General features: G+C 35.8%; 1 protein-coding gene across 2 annotated transcripts in view; it reads right to left on the minus strand.

The window, feature by feature from the left end:
* The window catches only part of dpp10 (dipeptidyl peptidase like 10), a 219,599-nt gene that overhangs the window by 43,361 nt on the left and 151,746 nt on the right, over nt 1–24,492 (minus strand). For both annotated transcript variants that reach the window (XM_088930512.1, XM_088930513.1), the window contains exons 4-5: nt 11,682–11,776; nt 8,549–8,623 (exon numbers count right to left, since the gene is read on the minus strand). In XM_088930512.1, the coding sequence (XP_088786638.1) occupies nt 8,549–8,623; nt 11,682–11,776 (170 nt within the window). The remainder of the gene's footprint in view (nt 1–8,548; nt 8,624–11,681; nt 11,777–24,492) is intronic.

The raw sequence follows: 24,492 nt of genomic DNA on the forward strand, positions 1-24,492 counted from the left end.
GACTTTGGTTTCATATCTGTTCATTATGCAGAACAGTGCCCTTCATTTAGCACAGATATAATATTAAGCCTCTGGCACAGATATAATATTAGATCTTTGGTGTGTGTGTATATATGGATATTAGCATGCAATTTCAGCAATTAAAAATCCCTATGGATCTCTGAGCAGTGAGGTGTGATATTTTTTAAAGGTACAAATGCTATGTAGTTCTTAGTTGGTCTCCAATACGTTTTCAAAAATGACTGGATTCACAACAGATGGTACACTTGATCTTAGCCAAAAGGGTGAGAAGAGGCACTGGACTGATGCACATCACATACAGTACCTTAAAATGTAAGATCTGAAACACATCAAATGTTACTAGGATTACCGATTGTCTTTGCAAAGTACTCACAGATTTTAGGGTTCTTCAGGGAAGGCCATCAGTGTAAAATAACCAAAATTACAATTGCATGTGATTATTTTGATCCGATTGATGTTGTCAGGCTATGAATTCCCAGTAAGAAAAGAGTCGATATTTTATCTGAAATCGTCAACATCTGCCATGTGCATTCTGGGAAAACAAATTAGTGTCAGGAAGCTTGAATCTATTATCAAAAACTTGATCGTGGTGCACCAAATACATTGTAAAGTGACACTTCAATAATCCTCACACTGTTGATATTGTTCTTTTTCATTTACTGTATTTATGTAACCCTGCCACAGAGAAGCTTGGTGTTTGTACACATTTCAGTTACTGTATACTCTAATGAATTCAATAACACAACCTATCCACCCTGAACTGTGAGGAAAAGGCCAATTACAAAAATACCTGCAAAGAGTATAGGCCTATGATCCCAGGGGAACATATGTGAGCATCACTTAAGTAAACAATGCAGGTACAGTACTTAAAGCTGTGAGAACGTTAATTGCAATAAGGTATATACTGTACGGTAACAAAAGCATTCTGACGTGATTGAGAAGAATATAGAGGCAGTGCATGTAGTGTACACCTACACACAACACTAGCAATGGCAAAATGTCATATTGTGTGACTGGGTATTCTATTTATTCTAAGCATTTGATTCCTCTTTATACTTCAAAATAAAAAGTAGAAAATGCATATTCCAGTTTGGGATCCATAACAGATATTTAGCTCTATTCACTAGTACAAATACTAATTGACATGTCTAATGAGCATCTCAAATTTAAAATTTCAGCCTTGCTGAAATATTTTAAATCATTTTAAGACAAAGCTGCATGGATATCCAGTGTATCTGCAGGTTTTGCTTCCAGTTCAGCTTTTAATGATCTAAACGACCAAGATGAGCACATTCATGGCTTAATTGGAATTTGGTTTTAATCTAGTTTAAGGTGTCCTGAAAGTGTTACTTCTATGTTATATTTTGAACATGTCTCCCAAGAAGATTTTGTGATCTCAGGTATGTTTGAAAATATGTGAGAACTGCATTGTGATAGCTCATAATCAATTCAGATGTCTTAAAATAAATATATCTCCAAATCTGTAGAGATCTTAAAACTATTCTTGAGATATGCTGAAATGATACTGTGATACATCCACTCATTTTCTAACTTCCTTATCAGATTCAGGGTCAGGGGGAGCCAGAGACTGTCCCAGCAAGCAACAGGCACAAAGCAGGATACACTGCGGACAGTCTATTTCAGGGCACGTACACAGATACACACTCACACCAGGGCAAATGTTCCCAGAAGCCAATTAACCTACGAGTATGTTTCTGGACTGTGAAAGGAAACATGAGCACCTAGAGGAAAGCAACACGAACACAGGGACAACGCACACAGATAGCACCCCAGGTCCAGTACCCCAGTGCTGTGAAGCAGCAAAGCATCAGGAATATTTAATAATATTCTAAAATTGCAGCTGAAGGCCCTCTCATGTTGGGGGGGGAGGTACTGGGAAAAGGGGAAAAACACTGCACCCCCTGTTAAAAGAAGCATTCGCCTTGTTACATATAGCATTCCTCTTTGTACATTTTATTCTGCTATTAAATCCAATAAATAAAGATGTATTTTTTGTTGACCGTTGAAGAAAAAAAAACATCCAAAATATTTTACATTAAAAATATAATAAATTAATTCAGAGAACAATTACAATAAAAGCAGAACAATAAATACAGGAGGCATTTTGGAGAACCCATCTTAGTCCATTAGCCTAATCGCTACTTAAAAGATGTACGGTATGAATATATTGCTTCCTTACAACTGAAAGCCTTTCTGAGAAACCCTCATCAAAGAGCCTGTTTGAGCAACCCTCAGTTGTAATGATGACTCATGAGCAACCCCAACCCCTCTTCAGGAAAATAAAAAACCCGAACGCATTTCTTTACAGTGGTCACACATGGAGTGGCACAGAAATGAAAATAGCTGTCCTAGATCTTTTGCACTGTTTCTAAACAGTGTCTGTGTGATAAATTGTCCAGCCTCCAGATTTATGCACTAATTGCAGAATGTCTCTAAGGGTGTAGATTTATATAGTGACTGTTACATCATTTAACCTTAGAGAGTATGATCTGTGCCTGTGTGCTTCCACGGAAGAAGAATGCATAAGTCAAACACCTGATGCAAAAATAAGGCAAGCAAAATATGTAGTACATTGTATGAAGTCTCATTTTATTAGATTTTATGATGATGATGATGAGGAGGAGGATTATTATTAGTACTATTGTTGTTGTTGTTATTAAATAGACAGAGGTATTCCACAAGCAGTAGGTTTGAGATGTTTGTACCAACATCTATCAAATAGACTCTCTGTGTTCTCCCTGTGTTCGTGTGGGTTTCCTCCAGGTGCTCTGGCTTCCTCCCACAGTCCAAACACATGCTGGTAAGTTAATGAGCTTCAGTAAAAAGTGGTGCTTGTGAGAGTGTACAGTATGCATGTCTGTGCCTGTGTGTGCCCTGAGACAGACTGGCGTTCTGTCCGGGGTGTACAGTATCTCACTTTGTGCCCATTGCTTGCTGAGTTAGGTTCCAGCTATCCCCACGACCCTGTTTTGGATAAAGTGGTTTCTAAAATGGAAGGATAGATGTTCAATATTTGTTCTACCAGCTGTTAAGTTTCCAAACCACAGAATGATCCTACAGTACCAAGCTGACACAGGTTTAACTCGCATTATCTTTTTAGAAAGCTCACTTCCAGGTTGTCTGAATAATATTTCAGTAATGTATCAAATAATTCATTTCACCAATTCAGAGTTTTACATGGAATAAACTCACTTGCAGTGCTTTATGTCAAATTCCAAAGGTCCAGATTAGTTTTCTTAGGGGATGATCCGATACACCTCTATTAAATGAGAACAAGCCACCTCTACCCGTTTTTATAGTACCACTCAGACTTCTTGGCACTAGAAACCCACTTAAACAACCATAAAACACCCAGACTTGGAAGTATTATGACATTGTCTTTTTTAATTGCGAACTTGAAAACAGAATGTTACCTGTCTGTTGAATTGAAACAATAATTATTTTTTGGAAGCACTGTCCAGTCTAGATATTTAATACAACAATACAGCTTGTGAGTTATACTACAGTATGTTAGGTGTTCTCCCATTGCGTTTTTTTTCAATTGGACTAAAGGTTTACAGTAACAAACTGAAAAGGAAAGCTGTTCTTAATAAATGACAGTCACTGATTTCTTCTTGACACAAATTCTTTTGTACACTGTTTTTTCATATCCTTGCCTTGAAACAACTGAACATTATTTTACAGGTAAAGAAAATAGAAAAGAAACCAAACACTTCAAAACAACTCTTTTCTTTCTGATACCATCAATCCAAGAATGAAGAAAGTATTATTAACTGTACTTTGTTTTCTCACAAAGTGTTGTTGAACAATAAAAAAACATATAGAAAAAGTTGATGACTCGCTGTTTTTAAGTTGAATAATGTCCATTGTAATCACCAAAACAATTGTTTCAGATACTTTTTCAGGTACCTTTGAAAACAAAATACTAAGAATATGATAAATATCCATGTAACTTAAAAGACAGAAAGGTAAATTAATACAAAAAATAAAACTGAATTCAAATAAAATCAATTTAAAACTGGCATAATAAAAAGAACCTACAGTAAAATAAACAGAATAGTGCAATTGCTGTTTTTCCGAAGGTTTGACGGTCTCCCAAAATAGGTTTAATTGTCTCTCAACTTCAATTTCTATTGATCCACTTGTAAACAAAGAAGCAAAATCGATGACGAGAACTGTTGGCAAGACCTTAATACACACTTCCAGCTGTCTAGGGAATATCTGTCACCAGGAAACCAGAGCATTTACCAGGTATAAAATACAGTCTAGGACAATGCCACTTCAGAAAAAGTCCCAGGTGTTTGACTGTATTTTTAAATTATAGAAAGTGGACTGTGTTGTTTCCTACTTCCAGATGATAGCAGAGGTCACTGGCAACAATGATGAATTCTGTCTCTTCTTCTTGTGGTGCTTGAATTCACACTGTTATGTTGCATCTTAGAATCCCATTCAGGCAATTTATTTCATAATGATGGGATTCATCACAGCTTCAACTTCTGTAGCTTTGTTGTGATACACTACATTTTCATTTTATTCACAAGCCATTAAAGACAGACCATCTGATGACGAAAACATGTTAAAGTCAACTTTCACTGTTAGTCTTATTTATTTTCAATACTAAAATTGTGAGACAGATAATTATTTGAAATAGATTGTAGAGAACATTTCACCATGTCTCCAGCTACAGATCGAGCCATTCAAAAAGCACAAAGTATGCTGTGTCAAAACGCATTATACCGCAGGCAAATTGAAATATGATAATAGTATCCAGAAGCACCTCGTAAAACCGCCAGGTGGAGCTAATAAAGCTTAACGTCTCATGTACAGCATTTGAGCTGTTGTCAGAAAACGCCCGTTTCGAATCCCAGTCACTGCTGAGAGACGATGTTTTTCCAATTAAGAATTTAAGTTGTAACTTTTAGACTTTTAATAAATTTAAACTGTGCAATTTTAAACAGCACGTTAATCATTAAACATTAAAATATATTTTATAAAAGCAAGATTATTCAGTTGGACAAAAGCACACAATCTTCCACCTTCATCATAAATAAATTTTAATTATGCATAACTACTGTATTATGGATGTACATTATGCATGTACATATGTATTGCAAAATAAAATTATTTCTTATGCTCAATTTCTCAACTAATATTTTTACAATACAAAAGAGTCTGACCAGATGTAAAATATCCCATTGAAAGTCATTACAGTAATCCAGTTTTCATTTTACAATGCTTTTGAACCTTGCATGTTTCAGCTGTTAGCATCATTTCATGACAGGAACATGAATAGAATCGGCAAATCATGCAATACTGGATTTAAACGAACATCTTAAAGGGAATTACAAGATGTTTATTGAAAGCAAAACAGGACTCATTGTGGAGGATTTATATCCAGGCTATATAGAGATTATGATAGTTAAATCTTAAAATTATCATGCTTAATCTCTCATAAATACAGGATAACAAGATAAGAGAGTCTAATCCCCTTGCAATCTTGAAGTTGTAAATACCTTTTAATGGCTGGCATGATTAAAGCAATCCCATGCCACTGGTCTGACATTTGAAAGATGTTTTGGGAACAAAATGCAACTGTATGTGCAGGAATACAGGTGTTTCATTTGGAAATTTCAAAAGGGGGTCAATCATTCACACTACTTTCCTCTACAGCTCTGTGACAGGAAAGAAAAGTGGGTTTCTGCAAGAGGACCAATAATGTCACCAATAAAGTATACAAACGTGCCGCATGTTAATGTGTGCAGAATCCAAAGAGTACTACCTTTACTCAAGCATTCCAATACTGTGTATGTTTCCATACTGAATCTCCATATAGTATACTTAAAACCAATTACTAAATATGTCACCTGACACCTGAAGGACACCTGAAGAAGGCTTCACGGCCGAAACGTTGTGTTTTCTTTCTTCTTTTTTTCAGCATGGAATAAACTTATTACTTGTTCCTTTACAGCCTACGCATGGTGACGCAGCTGCCCACCTGAACAATTAGTAAATATGTCTGTTTTTTAACATTGACCATGCTAAATAAATAACAGACATCTTAAGCAATACTTATTTTTTTTAGAAATAAATATAAAATCTGCACAACTGAATTCACCCACATTAATAAAAAAAACGGCACAAAAATAAAATGCTAATGGCCCTATCTATCTTTTTTTAACACAGGCTTATGTGGTACAGTAGTTTAAGGGATTTCTGTGCATAAATGTGCCAATTAATTGGTGTTCCAAACAATGTGACAACATGAAATGGTGTTACATTTGTAACTCTAAATAGGAGGGGGATTATTTAACTTTAATAAAATCAGAATAGCCTATTTACATGGCATGGAACATTTATTCAGAATGCAGAGTTTTACTGTTTGTTTCATTACATGCAAACAAAAAAACAGTGAGTGTAGATTGAAGTATTCCAGATATCAGAGAAGACTGATGATAAAACCATTGACCTCACTTTTTTATCATAATCACTATACTGTACAGTAGGTGTTACATAAATATATATAATTTTGCTTGAACTAGCAAGGGAAATGTTTGACCAAAAAGACAATTGCTTCAGAGATAATGCTATGAAGGGATTAAAATGAACAGCTGAATGACGTATTTTATCATCTTAGGCCATAAAGTAGGACCTATTCTACACATTTAATAAGAAAAAGGTCATTGCACTCATGATGATCCCAAATGCATCATTAATTGTGAAGAGATAAAGATTTTTTTTTTCCAATTGTTATTTCAACACCCAGCTGTATAGCTAATTATCATGCAGATTTATGCTCTGTTATGCATAGCGGGCACTGTTAATTGCGCTGAAACAACAACACATTTAATTACAGTATGCATGCTGTAAGCATAAAATCAGATGAAAGAAATTAGTTATGAGATAAAATTTCTGACCTGTTTTATTGGAACAATTTGATATTACAATCAAAAGTATAAAGACACATTGAAAAACTATTTGTTGGTTTACTGTAGTATACTTAAGGCATGCTTTTTAGTTTCATTGAACAATAAGTTTTATTTTTGCAGTGTAAAAAACATTTTCCTAATACTTAACCACCTGCTGTTCTCAGCCTCCTCTAACAGCCACTATGTGCAAGCCAGCAAATTGTTTCTTTTTAATAATAATACTCTTAACTGTGCAAATAAAATCAATAAGGTGTATTCATTGATAACATCAGTTCTAATCTGTACTAATTGCAGCATTGTTCAGTGTATGATACTATTAAACCTGTTCAAAAGGCAGAACTCAAAGCAGAGCCAACTGTGAAAGCGTGCACTAGTCATGTTTTGACAGTATAATGTTGGACAAAAGATCAATACTCCTCCCTTGGCAATTTTTTTTAAAATCTGACAACAGGTGTATTATCTTTATTACATTCACTGAATATTATGCATCAACAGCTGCAGGAGTCCTTTACAAAAGCAGACTCAGCTGGAGGTACAAACACTATAATTTAAATCATGAGCCCATGAAGCCTTTTTCCTAAAGATGAACTGATCACATTGTTCAAGCTGATCTATGGACCACAATATACTGTAGTTGCATCTCTGCAATATATTTAGATGAACAGTAAAAGATGAATATTGTTTTCCTCGCTTGACTTAACAGCATTTTTAAGAAGTTTGCCTTAGGGCACACTCGATGTCTTGAGGATATTCAATCACGTAGCACTGTATTGTATTATTCACTGTTTATCCCCTGCTTTGCAAGGTTTTTAAATAGGTCAGAAAGAACACAAACATCAGCAGTACCCATACAGACACCATGCTGAAATTACTGCAAATACAGCACATAACATTTTTATTGGAAAGCACGGCACTTAGATGATTACTTAGATGATTTTCCATTTATCCTGCTTTACTGTAGGTATGGCTTTAAGGCAAGATCTTTCAATAGCATGTTTTTTAAGATAAGAACGGGCTAAGGATAGTTGTTGTACTGAAACCTGTCCTTCTGTACTAAGACTTGACTTCACACAGACTCGTTAAACGGACTTAGCAGTCATTCTCAGCTCTACATTCACACAGCTTGCTAATCACTTTCCCTCCCATGCTTCTGAGAAGCCTATTTCATGAGTCTGCAAAACTTAGCCTGGCTTGAGCCTGCATGTGAGTTTGAACCAGAGATTCTCCACTGCTTCATTCTTCCTCAGCTCATGGCATGTTAACTCGCAAGCATGTCCTTTCAGAAAGTGCTTGGGAGATGGGGTTGATGCTCTTTATACAGTCATTACTGAGGAGAGGGAGGTAAAAAGCCCTGTGTGACATCACATTGTACTTCAGCTCTCTGGTAGCACAAACACTGTATTTTAGGGCTCAGTGTCAGTGATACGTCATTTGGGGGCTCCCTGTTAGCAGATCAATGAAGCTTAAAATAGAAAATCACCACTGACGTTCATGTGCCCTAAAAATACCCAATCACGTGGAAATAGTGCAACGTGACTAAAGATCAAAGATGACTGCCTTGCAGGTGATGGGGAACTCACCTGTTTTACATCATACGCAAGAAGAACGAACCTCAAGTCTGGGGACACTGAATATTTTGCAGCTTTGAAAGTGACCTAAAAGAATGAAAAAAATAACCATCAAGAATATGCACCCTTTCAAAAAAATGAATCGGCAATATTACTAAATGTAATTCAAAAGCATATTTTGCCGCTTTTCATGATTTACTGTTCCACTGCTCTCTGTTGCATATAGGTGGAGGTGTGGTAAACGTCAGAAGTGTGTTGCATGTGTCAACAGTATACAGTTACACACAGCACCTCACTTATACTAAGGCTTATATACGAGCAGATGCATGTAAACACGTACGATCATAAGAAACACACAGATAAGATTAGTTTAATCGGAAACCTGAATATAAACATTTTTATGCACAATATTTCCATTTTCCTGCAATGTGAAGAAGTGAGGTCAGGATTCAGCACAATGGGTCTCTGTCTGTCAGGGAAACTTGGCTTTGTTCCGCTCTGGCTGAGAGGCAGAGTCCTACAGGGAAGCTTCACATATAGTGACATTTACCGAAAACCACACTGCCAAAAGCTCACCTACACAAAAACACACAGATTTATACAAACACTTCACATTGGTCCTGTAAGTTAATACAGCATTTCACACCTGTATGGTTTTAGTCTAACCTCAGACAGTTTCGAGTTAGGGTAGCAGAGGTGAGGGAGCCATTGGTTGCTTGGTGAGCAGTTTTTAGGGTTTTTAAGTAACAATCATGTGATTTGAGGTAACAGAGTACTATAGGTATATAGTATGTAGGTAACTATAGACAGTCACAGAGCTGTAAGGTACAGGTACAGTACACATGTTCTAGCACTGATAGTTACCATTTAAAAACATGAAAATGTGCGCTAACAGGATCTGTCAAAATAGGCTCACAACAGCAAAGTCACTGGGGCCCAAGGACCATACTGACTGAACATTTCATCAAAAAGTCTAACATTTTAGCTAAAAAAAAAAGAAAGCCACTAAATTACTTTCCATTTCTATGAGACTTCAGTGTGATGGGCAATATAATCTTCAGCCCACTGCTGTAAAAGCCTGTCTGATACAGTTTTCAAAAAATCAAAGGCGTTTTGATAAAGAAAATCTGTTTCCCTAGACCAAGACAAAAAATCTTTTGCAATTACTATTGCTTTTAGAAAAACCCATGGATCTGACTTGGAGTGAAAAATGAAAGGGGATAAACCTTACTATAAATAAAATTAAGATAAATATATACAGAGAATATTTGTTGTTTCTCTCCTTAAAACTTCAAGATCAATCTATTCTAATTAATGTTACATTTAAAATAAGAAGAATGTTTATTTAGTCAATTGCTTTCTAAGTCTTGAGGTTTATGTACAAAATGTAATACTGGGTCTAGAAGACCTGAAGCAATATTGGGAAAATGTCATTTTTTCTGACTACCATCTTTGTGTGAAGAAGAAAAAAACATTACAGAGTTTTAAAACTGCTTAAAATATATAGTTTGATGCAGTGTCAGCTGAGAAATGAGAAACTGGTGGTAATGTTTAGCTTGTGAATGACAATTGTGACCAGGTTTCTGAATCTCTATTAAATTATTTTCTCTTTTCTAAAAAAAAAAACGTATTTTCTTCATAAATTACTTTGATTATAACTTTAGAATAACCAATTTATGCAGACACTACCTTGTAACTACATGGTAGTGTTGTTACAGGAAACTTGTATTTACTGACATACAGCATCTTTAATATTGTACTGTCATGGGAAGTCAATTTCTGAAGAACCTACTTTAGAAGTACTGTATGTAAAAATACAGCACACACCATATAAAAGCAAACATACTTTTTTTCCTTTATATGTAATTATAAAGTTTGTTTTTGGTTTATTACAATTATTTAACTCTTTCATACCTCAAATCACATGATTGTAGTTTAAAAACCTAAGAAACGTAGGATTAGAAGTAATAGTCTAAAATGGTATATAATATACCCTGCAATATATACAGTACTGTAGGTGTTGTATTGGCCTTTGCCTTCAGCTCCCAGTGTTTACAGCAATGTATTAAACAGGCTGTTCCAGGTGACAAGACCCCTTCTCCTGCTAGAAGCACTATTTTTAAGGACCAAAAGCCCTCTGAGCTCTCATACAATATTTTACAGAATTATTCAGTCCTCTGTTTATTAAGCTCTCCAGTTTATTTTTCTCTGGGCAGCAAAGTAAGTTTTGCAGGGAGTTACTAATATCTGCTAATATTTGCATGTTTCTGAACAATTTGACCTCTATTATAATTACTCTTTCCAAAAGTTTGAGTCCAGTATGACAAAGATAGATCATTGTGTTCACAGTGTAACAATTTATAAATATTGATGACTGCAGGGAGCTCAAGATAGGTCATGATTGCAGCTCTGGAGAAAGGAGATAATTCCAATAGTTTTGCTTGGAAAGGAAGATCTTTTTCAGAGCATTTTTGGTTTTTGGTACATTTCTAAACATGCTGTACTGTATACAGTATACCGTATATATAAATATTTTTTTTAATTAAAATAAAACATTCTGGGTCGTGCCTTTCAGCATGACTCACAATTCACTTTCGTGTTGCAGGCTGCCTGATAGTTCTAGCCAGTTCCTGATAAACCAAGCTACTCACTCATTCTAAGGTGAAAAGATCAAAAGCTGAAGATTAATTTAGTTGAAGCTATACTGCAGGTTTATTAATCTTCTAGAGCACATGACTGAATTTTATCAAAAATTCTTCCATCTCTAATCTGCAAAAATAGCCATGACTTATTAAAAGAGCTGGACCTTTGTCAAGCTACTCAGATGGGGAACTGACTTCCTTTAAATCACACCACAATAATTGCAGAAACTAACATTGTTGCTGAGCTTCACTAATCAAAGTTAAATTAATCTAGTTCTTATGTCTATTAATTTATATCCACCCCTTACTTATGTGACAAATTACATCTTAAACTGTTCTCAGACAATGCAATCAATACAATGTAGGTGAATCTGAATGGGATCCCCTTAGCTAACTGAGCACAATAGATTAAGACAATGTATTGACATTATACAGTACAACAAAACAGCAACATAAGAACTTTAAAACAAAATAAACCAGTACAAATCAATAGTTATACTTACAAAGGTACTACTTTCCAGTAAAGTCATATTGTCATTTGTTGTTGCATCCAATTTGATGACATGACCATCCCTGTCTCTGTAAACAACCTCCGTATCTGTAAAATAAAAGAAAAGAAAATGTTTTTCAAAAACAGCTTGTGACCTTCTTCAAAAGGACATTAGTAGCATAATATTATAGCATAATAGCATAATGAGGCAAATGACAAAAACACATTGGCCTACAATGTAAAGAGTTTTTAAAATAAATGCCCTTATTTATTTATAACTATAGAAGGTTTGATCGAGTGGTGAAAATGGACAAGAAAGTCTCACCAGTTAAACCTGCTGACAACAGTTTATTCAAAGTGCAAGATGAAAGGTTACAGCAGAGCAGGAGGAAGACTCCTGTGTAAGGTGTCAGTGAGGAAGAAGACCAAAGATGGTTTGCACACGGGCACTAGTACTGTAGAAATACTGTACCTGAAATCTTAAGCAGGTTCAGAAGCTTTTTGTTCAGACTTTTGCAGAGCACCAAGATAACTGCAGTACATGTGTTAAATAATGAAATAATTAACAGTGAGTAGACATGCAGCTGTGCTGGATTTAGAAGCAGCCTTTGGCACCGATGATTAAGATATTTTGCTAGCACGTTAAACTAGCTAAGTTTATTTTTCTGGCTCCGTTTTAAAACGGTTTATTAAATTGTGCAGTTTATTACGGCAGTTTATTAAATTTTGTGAGGCTTCATACTGGAGTTCAGCAAGGTCCAGTTTTGGGCTCTGTCCTTTTTCTGATTTACACCTGTGCCTCTCTAATTAGGAATACTGAAATTAGTTTCCACTCGTAGGCTGCTGACATACAGTAGAGCTCTCTTTGCCTATTGAGTCAACCTTTCTGCAGCTGCTTTCAAAGTGTTTCCATTAGGTTTGGAGACTCTTTCTCACCTGCACTTCCTTTTGTTGTTCTTTGCTATCTCTGCACCCTTCCTCTCTCTCCCTCATAACTGACGTAGGCTCAGCAGCCAAAGTCACGGATTTTCTGTCCGTCTATGTTTTCAGCATGTAATCTGCATAATCCTTGGTGACCTATTTGGTCCAATATTCACTGGTCTGGTTCCCTGTATCGCACTTCGCATTGCCTTGCTCCTCCTCCCCCTTCTGATCTCATACAGTATTAGGCTTTTGTCCCAGACACAGTATTTTGCTCAGCTAATGCTGCCCACCTTTGTCTGGGATTTTAGTTTTGGCCACAAAACATAGGAAATTTCTTCCAGTGCATAGAGTATGAGGAGTTTTATTATCCTGTCAACTTTTAGGAAACAGCCCCAAACCTTTTTTTGTTCCATTGGGCTTTTAATTATGACATTTACACCTATATTAATGTCTTCCACAGTCCACTAACGCATGGGTAGATTAACTGGCTTCTGGGAAAACTGGCCCTGCATGTGAGCGTGTGTCTATCCTGCGATGGACCGGCATCCCGTCCAGGGTGTACCCTGGCTTTCACCCGCTGCTTGTAGGGATAGGCTCTGTCTGCCTCATGACCCTCAGTTGGAAGGAACAGTTAGAAAATGGATGGATGGATTAATCTCTTCCTCCAATGTACAGTACAACGTTCTGAGACATGTGTTGTGCACGAGGCACTTTATAATGCATGATGTCACAGTATTATAAAGAATTGTCTGGGTGAAAAAGAAGGCTCTTACTATTGAGGTGTTAGAAGTACTTCAGTTTCAATAGTGGGTCACTTTATGGCACCTCTTGGTAAAGGGCTTCTTTCCCTTTATGGCTAATGAGCACAGTTATAATTTTCACTGAGAAAAAAAATAAGTTGCCATATATTTACTGTATTATAAAAACAACCACATACATAATAAATAATGTGGCATTGAATATGATATTGCTTTTCCTATTATTGAAAACATTGACCTTATCGTTTTGCTTTTACATTTCTAAGCAGGGACGTCAAATTTATATCCATTGGTCAGTTTACATTAGATTTTCTGAAAATAACTACCTTTGACTTTCTATTCTAATGACACTGCAAAATTGATCAAGGCTCCTAATTTGTTTTCAATAAATGTAATCCATGACAACCGTAGATTTAATATAAAAAGCAAAGCTACAGGAGATTGAAATACTGTGCAAACGTTTGGCTCTAAAAATTCAATCCGGATATTTTTCATGTGTTTGAAGAATGTTCAGAGATTATCAGTATGCTGAAAACCTCAATGTACGACAATAAAACATCCTGGGCTAATTTATCTTTATTTTCATTTCCTTCTTCATCCATCTGACACAGATCTTCAGCATTCATCAAGCATTTAATACTATAAAATGTAACCCATTTGCTTCAGTGCAATTGATCCAAGCTCGGTTTTCCATTTCTATTGTTCGGTTAGTGCCAATGTTGTTGAGAAATCATTGCTTAGCCACTTTTAGTGCTGCTGTGAGAGGTATTTGCATCAGAACCCCAAGAAAACTGAAAGCACAATGTACAGTAGTGGCTAATTAGTTTGAAAGGCATCTCCTTATTTGAAACCAAAGTTCTCAGAAGGCTTAATCATAAAGTAGGTTTCACATTGCTACTTTTAATTTGGTTTTTGTTTTCAAATTGCAGAGTTCTCTGCAGTGTGTTTTCTAACATTAGTTTTAGATTTCTTCAAATCAATAAGGACATTAACTGATTTATGGAGCAATTAATGCAAGGGCAGCATACAGTATATTTCAATCTGTCTACAAACAGGTTCCTCTCTCTGGTGTTACCAAAAAATGTTTAGTTCCTGAAAACACAGGCAAAATGTTCACCATTATACTGCATAGTCATCGTACCAAATTCAGGATGAAAGATTTTTAACAATGATGATATAGATGGCTGTGAAAGTTGACATGATATATTGAATTTAAAATGACCTACTGAGCCTTTTGTACTTTAAGCCTATTTGGCATCAGTAAAAATTTGCTTCTTCATTTTTGGAGGCTCCAATCCTTTAAAATGGTTTATATTTTGTACAGTGCGGGCTTGTAAAACATCATCTTGCCTCGGTCTCTGACAGCTTTATGAAGTTCAGACTGATGTTCACAATGTTCACAAGGAGTGAGAAAAATAATTCACAGGATTTGAGATGCAACAAAGACTTTATTCATGAGACCCTAAAGGACTGGAGCAAATGGAGTTCTGCATTGACAAGCCACTTCAACTTGAATATGCAGATTGACTCTCTCTTTCATGATGTTCATGATATTTTCTGTAACTGAAATGGTGAAGATTCAGTCTGTGTGTTGTAACTCATTTTATAAAAAAAAAAACATAATGTTATTTAATGAGATCCGAAAAGAGATCTGACAGTTTATTGTATGGCTGACAAGTATTTCATTTAGTATTCATTAAAAAAAGTATTTTAAATAAAATCATCTCAAATAGGGTAACTTTGATGAACCACACATGGAAAAACATTTTTACAGTAGCAGATGCGATTGAACAATTAGTCAACACATAGGAAGGAAGAAACAGGTTGAGAACTGCAGTCTTATTCATTAATCTCACACTGCTCCCCAGAGACCTCCCCAGCTTCTGAACTAATGTCCTAATGACAAACTTTAACTTATGCCATCTGGACTGACAGAGTTTTATAGTAAAAAGGACATTGTTTCATTTAAAGAACAAAATTAAAATATCTGACATGAAGATGATAGCACTTTGAGCTATTAAAAAACTAAAACATTTAATCTGAAATATTTTAGTTTAGAAGGTACAGTAATTAAGGCACTTAAGACAGTTATTGCAAGTGCACCAGTGGTACAGAGATCATGTAGTGTAGGCCGGAGAGCAACAAACTGGAGCTCAGCTTGAAAATGTCCAAAAAGATCATAAGAATGATCAGATTTGCACTGTGATGATAAATATATATATATATTTTAATGGGACAGCTATTCGGTGATGGGCTGGTGTCCACTCCAGGGTGTAGCCTGTCTTGCAGCCATTGTCTTCTCTGTTTACAGCCCACCATGATGCTATATTGGACTAACAGGTTACTGAAAATGGATGGTTGAAAGAATATAGAGGTTTCACTGCTATATGGCACAAATACATCAAGAAGAAATAACATACATTTTTTTAAAACCTTTAACGTTCAACACCCCTGGTGTGGCTATTTACAGGTAATTGGAAGCAGAATGGTTGCAAACTGGCTGTAACTGCAGTCCCTTCTTTAGTCAGCCTGGCCCACATACTGTACAATTCCCACACCAAAAGTCAAGATATGCATGTTCATGGAATATTACTATATTGCAGAAGTATTTGCATCAATGTGTCTTTGTTTTCGGTTTTCACATTAAACAGTGCAATGTGCATTAAATCTACTCCATTTAAGCTTATGTTTCTCATCCCTTTACCGTGTAACAGAGCTTTTGTTGTTGATAGTTGGCATGTAGGGCCATGACTGCTGACAGGGAGGTGAACGCTTGCTGAACACTTCTGCTTTAAAGGCAGATTGAGGGTGCCTTTTCATTGCCAAAAGTCCATTTTCTTTGAGTGACACTGGGGCCTCTGCTGAAATTGGTGGAGCAAAATTCTAAAAACTCCTCAGCAATTACTTCTTTGATCAAAAAAGTGAAACATGTTTCATGAAGACTCTTTAAGGATTGGGATGTGGTCAAATCCAATTTATTTTTTTTTCTGTGCAGCATCTTAAAATTGCAAATGCTTCCACAGGTTAAAGAAACATTCTTTTAACATCTTTGAGGCATACAGTCTATAACATTTATGTAAATATTACATCTTTTTAATTCTTTTAGATGAAGAGTACTGGAGATTGTTTACAATTTACTGTGCATTTCAATAAAATACATGTTAATGAGTTTCTTTGTCAGTGAATTCAATGGAATAATTTATTACTGTTGTAGATTGTTGTTTAAGAGGTTAAAAAGCAGTATGCATTGGGAAATGCTGCTTTTGTTACATGTAAGGTTACAGCATTAGTTTATTGTTTGAAGTATCATTATAACATACTGTAAAAGGCATTCTTATATTCCTAACTGTATTCTTAACTCTATTCTTTTAATAATTCACAAAAACTGGTTACTTATTGAAATGCATTAGACAGTATAGTTTTAATGCTACTATTTTGCAAAAAACCTTAGATAAATAAGACTTATATTTTGACTTCAAAAGACATGTACAGTACAAGACGTGGCCCTCTCTTCAAAGTTTAAGAAGCTCTATGTTGGAACCAAGATCTACAAAATAAAGTTCATGCATAATTAGAGTCTACATGAAAAGATTTTCTCTGAATGATAATAGATGGCTTTAGAATGAGGGCGCCTCCACACAGTCAAGACACTGGCTAAATTGTATTTCATTACAAAGCTAAATATGAATACTGACTTCTGTGCCGCTGCACAGTTTTGCAGATTGTGAAAGTATCTTGTTGTCTATTGTACTCTAAAAAAGCATGCATTAGTCAACTGCACTAAAATAAAATACTGCAGTGGCATCAGGCTGATCCACTTGATCCGACCAAGACAAACAATGTTTTTCTAATTTAGGGAATCTGTCAAATCCAACCCTGTGCTTCACAGCCTGCAGAACTGAACTCTAATGAGCCTCTCTGGGCAATTCTGGAGACCGGATTTAACTATAGACTTTCATCCCCAACTTCCCTAAAGGAATTAAAGGCAGAAATTCTTCAGCCACAGCTCCTTATCTCTCCAAAGCAATTTAAACACCTTGCAGATGTGCAGCCTCATTGCATTAGTGCTGTCCTAGTGTACTGCAGTATAAAACACTTCAAAATTTAAGAAAAGTGTTTCCAATTTTGCGATGATCACGTACTGCTTGTCAGAAAATAATGACAATGTTACAAAAAGAAAAGATGCATTAAAGAGCCTTTTCTACATAAAAATAAATGCCCTCAAACAGAGCCGAATTTTCCGGTTTTCCCAAAACAACAGTGTTGTACCCAAGATTTGACTATCAGAATTCTGTGTGAGCATCTGTATTCGCTCTTGCACAGTGCACAATGATATCTTTTATGGCATTCTGTGCTATTTTGAATGTCAAAAACTGCATTTAATGTCAGGGGGAAAGCACAAGTCTAGAGTACTTGAACTGAGGGAGAATGCTTCGATAATTGTGATGCAACATGCAACGGCTCAGGGGGATAAAAATAATAACAAGAATAATAACAAAGTGGATGGCATGAAATGGGAAAATGTTTTCCCTGCAGTTTTTGGAAACCTGCCACTTACTGAAAGTTTACTAAATCTCTCCCATGATGAAGATCCCTGGGTGCTTCGTGAAGGGAATAAAGAAAAAAAATGGAATGCAGGGATTTTCATTGGAGATGACATCCTCTTGAGTTATTTATTTCAGTTCAATTTTATTTCCCCATTTCACCCGTAAAAAATCACAATCTAACTGCATCAGCATTTATCTGCTGCGGAGGGCACTGTGTCTCAATAGTGTGTCATTTTGGCAGGTTACAGGTCAGCTCCAGCAGCATCCTCTGCAGAACACCTTGACTTTGCCTGACCCCGAGCACAAGTGTTTTTCATGTGCGGCAATGATAAACTGTTCGCATGGTCAGCTGGTCAAATCACAATGCAAACCAGGTCTACTGTATATAGGTTCTGTAAGATAGAAACTATATTGGGAAAAAAATCTTAAAAATGACCATTCTATTTACATAAAGATAAAAGCAAAATGATTCTACTGTAAGCCCTGAGCCATTTCAATCTTTTGTTTCCTTTCATTTTAATAATTTATACATCTAAGTCTATCAAAGAATGCACAATATTGAAATTGACCATAATTACAGCATATGACAGAATGTAAGTAGTGGATAGTAAGACTATCTAGAAAACTGAAAGCCAGAATGGCTGTTGAAGATTCTAGTTCTGTCAGTCTTAAAACACTCCTCTTCCCTCTGAAGACTAAGGAAGGCTGAAAAGATTCCACAGAAACCATTTCCTTTTGATTGTGATGTGCACATTGTCCTTATCATCCAGCTCTTGTTTTACTATTCTATTGTTTTAATGCCACGTCTAAAATGAAACTGTATGACAACATTAATTTTACTGGAGAGACAAGACTGATCTGAGCATAGGCTGTTCCAAGTCAGATAATTGTAAAAATGTAACAGCAAAGAATATTTTTTACTGACAGTTTTTATATAAATGAAAAAAAAAACATAGCAAGATGAACTTTAAAGGGAATGCTATTTCTTCTACTAGTTCTATAAATCAAAATAGAAAAGTTTTTCCCCAACAGCAGATCTTTCCAGATTTAGTAGAAATCAAAGTTGTAGAATGCTACAATATTAATTCTACTAGGATTTCAAACATACCTGTGGAAAACTGGGACCTCCTATCTGCTATACTGGTGGTTCCCCACCCTCACACCTGCTGGCTTTTGTTCCAGTCCAACTCTTGAATTCCTTATTCCTGATTTTAAACTCATATGGTGCTTGACTGGAATATTGGCAACTGTTCTTCCTATTCATATAGTTGGATCTTTAACTTAAATCAAGTCATCGTATCAAGACCCCTTAGCTTATTTTTTTTTAAACGAAACTGGTAATAAAAAACATCTTTGAACTTCTAAATGACTGCAGAGTACTGAAAATAATAATACATAAAATAATTGTAATTTTAATAGATTAAAACATGTATTATGGTCAAACATTACTCCTCAAGAGATGAAGATGATGCATTCATAAACGTATAAATGTAGATATTGTAGCATGAGTTAAGTGAAAATTCTCAACAACATGCATTAAGTACAATCAGGCCTTTACCTTAACTACTGTATGTACATGGGGATCTAGGCACAATTCTAAACCCTTAATGTCTGGTTCACTACAAACCGAATGGGATGCCGGTTTGTCACAAGGACAGTGTCCTAGCTTAGCCAGGACACTGCTGGAAAGTGGAAGGAAACCAGAGCACCTGGAGAAAACACTTCAGAGCAGGGGAACAAACCCCAGGCTGATGGCACACCAGACTGGAACTGAAACCAGGGCACCAAATGTGAGGCAGCAGCTCTGAACAACAGAGTGCTGTGCTACCCATTTTCTTACATTTAATTAAAAATTAAATAAAAATAAATAAGCTGTCCAACTGACAACCAATTATTATTCAATTGTTCAGCTAAATAAGGAGAGTGATTGCACAATCATCGGCACTGATGCATGTGTTGTATATACAATAGACATGCTTCTAATAAACAGATCAAATTCTGAAATTTCCGTTCCAGTAAGAAATGGAGTAAATCATGTTCCTACTTTGTATTTGTACATACAAATTTAGAAAGTGATTTTAAAATAAAAAAAACAGCTCACTGAAAGGAATATCTTTTTTTTTCTCCTTTCTAGATGAGATTTTATAACAAATAATTATAGCTAAGGATGTAATGTCCATATCCAGAACAAAGATCAATATTTTACTTCAACCTTTAATGAGAAAATTACATATACTGCTGGAAACGTATCCTGGCAGCCAAATAGAAATGTAGTTCCAGGTGTTCTCCACTTTAATAGAGATGACCTTTGAGATGTAACTCATGGCACTGTGAAACAGCAATTATTAATTTTTCGTCTGTAATGTTGACAGCTGTTTATTTGCTTGTGGAACATATGCTGCTAGAAGAGTCATTTTTATTTTTCAGTTCTGTTCCTGTTGTGCTAATATATATATATACTGTATTTGAAATGGTTAAAAAAGCACTTAAAGCCCCATTTGTGTCCTGGGTGATTTGAACAGAGGGTAGCTTAATTTGTCATCTTCTCTCTACCTTGTCTTCTTTCTCATTTGTAGGTGCACCTGCTGTGGATGTCATGATCTGTTGTAAAAAACACTTTTCTGGATTGACTTTGGACCGAAATTCCATCCCTTTCCAAAAAGAAGGATACATGGAAAGGTGTTACCTCCAATAACGCCAGCTGAAACAAGTAATTAAGTTTTTTTTCCATTCCTGAAAGGCACTGCTATTATAGTCTTCCTATTGAATCTGTGTGGCAATAAATCATTTCTCGTGATGATGAGAAAAAGAAAGAAAATGACAGTTTCAACACAGAGCCGAATCGTCTCTGTTTATTCAGTTCAGGAGTAGTGGAGCCAATATTGTCATTACCTTGATTAATATTTCATCAAGGAGGCGCGGAGGAGGGAGGTAGAGATAGCTGTCAGATTGGAGAAAAACTTTTCAAGTTTTTTCATTGGAGAAATTTTTCAAGAGTGGAAAACCGTTTACTTTACTGGATGCTTATTGATTTACCACTAGGTGCTCCACGATGGGTAAAAGAATCAATACTAATGCAGGTGACAATCATAATACTGTATACAGATGTATACACTTTCAACATTATATTCTCAAAAAAAACATTAGATATGAAAAACAAACCGTTCAACGAGTTCTTCTTCCATTGAAGAATAATGAATGAATTTTAGGCATTGCTCAAATCTTATTATAAAATTATAGATGTACAGTAGAATTAAGGACCAAGTTAAACAGTTAAACAGTAAATAGTTGTTGTCCTATCATCCCAGTTATTATGATTTTATACAGTATGAGTTTTACACAGTATAGCAATCTATTACAAATTAATTCAAAGCGAGTTTTACTTCAACACCATTTGTTTTTCAATGCTATGTGCAATTCCATAGCTCCTATTTCTGCACTTCATCATAAAACACAGAGCGTTCGGGAAGATTTACACATAGGTCATATACAGTATGGTGAATTTCTATTTCTTTAAAACAAGGTGAGATTTATTTCTGTCTGGCTAATCCTAACCTGTATAATATTTCATGTATTCTTTCTAAACCCTCCCTTATTGTAGATCCAATTATTATTAATATCACAATGCAAGAGTTGCCATCATCTACAGATGAGGAAGAAAAGATTGCAAAAATACTTTTCCTGGAGAGATGCCATTGGGAGACTTTCCATTTATTGGTTAATTTAACTTTTGTCAGCCTGCAGTTGCGTTTTACCCTGCTCCTTCTCTGTAGGTGTATTTGTTCCAAGCACATCCTGCACCTGAATCTGTCAGACCTTCCTCGCAGATGTGCATGCGCATCACCAACTCACTTGAAAATATTCACATGTGAAAATGCAGCCACTGCAGTAATGGAGTGATATGGCAGAAGACGCAGTCAAGGTGAAACAAAAATGATAACTCTAGGGATGCATTTTTTTAACAATACTGAATAAAATGTCTGTTCTGTACAGTATGTGACTGAAGTATTGTGAAGCATCACTGTAAGTCTGCCCTTTTTTATCAGAAAAAAACATTAATTCCAGCTTCATTTTCTATCCAGAAACCTATACCAGTGACCTGATGCAAGATTGGACTTTTTGAGTTAGGCTGAAAGAGACAGCTATAATAACACACATACAGTAATTACTCAAATAACGCATTAGGTAGGTTCATTTTTCTTTAACATTTGAATGATCTTGCTCAAGGCAATAAATCGGTAAATGAATCCTGTTCAGTTAGAAGAACACATACTTTTAATAATACTGTATATTGCTGACACATTCACAGCAATATGATTAAAGTCCTACAAATGTAACTGAACAAAATGTTCATTAACAATATTGATCTGAGTGTATATATTTGTAATGCAATTTGCATTCACAGTCTGTAAAGCAAAGCATGCTCTTAGTCTCATTGTTACACCATCAGAGTCATATTAGGAAACAAACTTTCATGTGAAGAAACATAAACCACAAGAACACTGCAATCTCATCAATCTGTCTCCGACCGCCACTTGGAAACCTTTCAAAATTAAAGCATTTTAATTTCTCTGGAGTAAAGGTGCCAATAAAACCGGAATTTTAGCCATTTACTCTGGACAGGAAATCAAGTTCACAGCCCCAATTTCCTTGAAATGATTGTCAGAAAAAAATGCAAACAGCATTAAAAACCATATGCTAACTAACACAATCATAAATCTACTCTTGCCATGTGGTTCTAGAATGAAAGAGAGAAGGTTGAAATGAATTCTATTTTTGGGGGGTATGAAGATGAAAGGTTAAATTTCGAAACAGTTCAAATTTTGGGATGACTGGTGGTTATTGCTGGTGTCACAGTAGTATGGTAGTTTGTACTGCTGCCTTAGAGCTCATGTGGCCCCTTCTGTGTGTAGCTGACGTGTTCTCCCCTTATCCGCATTGGTTTTCAGGTTAAGATAATTGGTGTCTTTAAATGACCTCTTTGAGCTTGTGTGAGTGTGGCTGCCCACGATGGAGTGGTGTCAATGCTGCAATCCGCTGTGGAAATGAATGGCTCTCTGATCATGGCTGCTTGATTCGGATCCCGGATGTAGTTATTCACATCTATTGGTTGATCAACACATACTGTATAATACATCTTTGCATTTGTGTAGTTCTCTAAATCTTGAAAGATTCCAGTGTGCATTTATAATTAAAGAGTGGGGACTTACTTCTTTCGGAACTGAAGTACATCACTCACCTGGGTGACACACAGCAGCCACACTACACAGCAGATCAGGTGGAAAAGCAAGAAATTATATCACCAAATGATTAAGGGGGAAATTTGGGTTTTTAGAGAAATTATTGAGCAAGCCCAGAGTGAAATTAACCTAGCACAACAAGGCTAACATCCTTACTCTCATGAGCAGTGATATCTTTAATGACCAAATTCTAGTTTACAGAGAAGGACACTGCCTGCTGGTCCACCATCACCACTCATTCCCAGCACTATGGGAGGGGGAGGGATTATCTTTTTAAGCTCCCCTATGATTTAGAACAGGATTATACAGTGGCTAAAAAGTGAGCAATGTCATATGGTCATGGCAATTTCCATAAAACATAAAGTACAGTGGTTACAAACCATAGTTTTGGTGCACCTTTACAGCATGAAATTTTCTTGAATTTCAGTTATGTGTCTTATAGACATTAACATGTATCTTACTGCATTTAGTATAGAACATCTAATCCTGATACAATAACTGCTCCTCTGATCTTCGTGATTTGTGGTTGCTGTTTTTTGTGTTTTTAGATGCAGCTCCAGCTTACAGATACAACAGTAGTTTACTCCTGCCTTTTCATCTGTCATGGCTGCAGTTTCCAGAACCTCTGATCGCACTGCTGAGTTTTTCTCTTTCTTTTTTTTCCTTTGTCATTCATTTCCTGCACATCTGTATCTCACTTCAAATTACTCTCTGAAGAGATATCCTGGATTGCTAAAGTGGTGTTTTATTCATACAGCAGCATCTTGCATAGTATATTCTAAGCAGGAGGGGAATAAATAGGCAGAAATGCAGCCAAGCATCACAAAGTGCTGCCTTTAGAGAATAGGGCATGGAATTTTAAACAGAACCATTGCCTGCAGAATACTTTGATAAGAGACTCCACCAAAAACACCACTGTGATAAAAAGAAGAAACAAAGAAAAGATCTTTGAATGCATTGCTAAAAATGACCAAAAATCAAAAACAAAAAGATTTCTTACTGTGATGTTTCTCAACAAATACCAGCTCTTAACACAAACTTTTTTATTGGCTACATTTCATGTGTATATATCTTTTAATTAGAATTGGGTATTCTCGGTGGTTTGAAACTGTTCATTTATCCTACAGCATCACAGAGTCAGTTGTGCCTCCAAAGATAGAAATGCAATCTCTAATTATTAAACAACCATCTTATATTTCAAATTTAGTTTCCATGCCATTATTAAAAAATGTAGAAAAGATAAATGCAAATACTTTATGTGATTAGTGGTATTGATCGTAGAGATAAGATGTTTATACATTCAGAATTGTTAAGTATTTTGTGCTATGCCCAGCCATTTTGGAATCACCATTTGT

Source organism: Atractosteus spatula, chromosome 13, assembly GCF_055471065.1.
Source record: "Atractosteus spatula isolate fAtrSpa1 chromosome 13, fAtrSpa1.hap1, whole genome shotgun sequence".
Taxonomy (NCBI): domain Eukaryota; kingdom Metazoa; phylum Chordata; class Actinopteri; order Semionotiformes; family Lepisosteidae; genus Atractosteus; species Atractosteus spatula.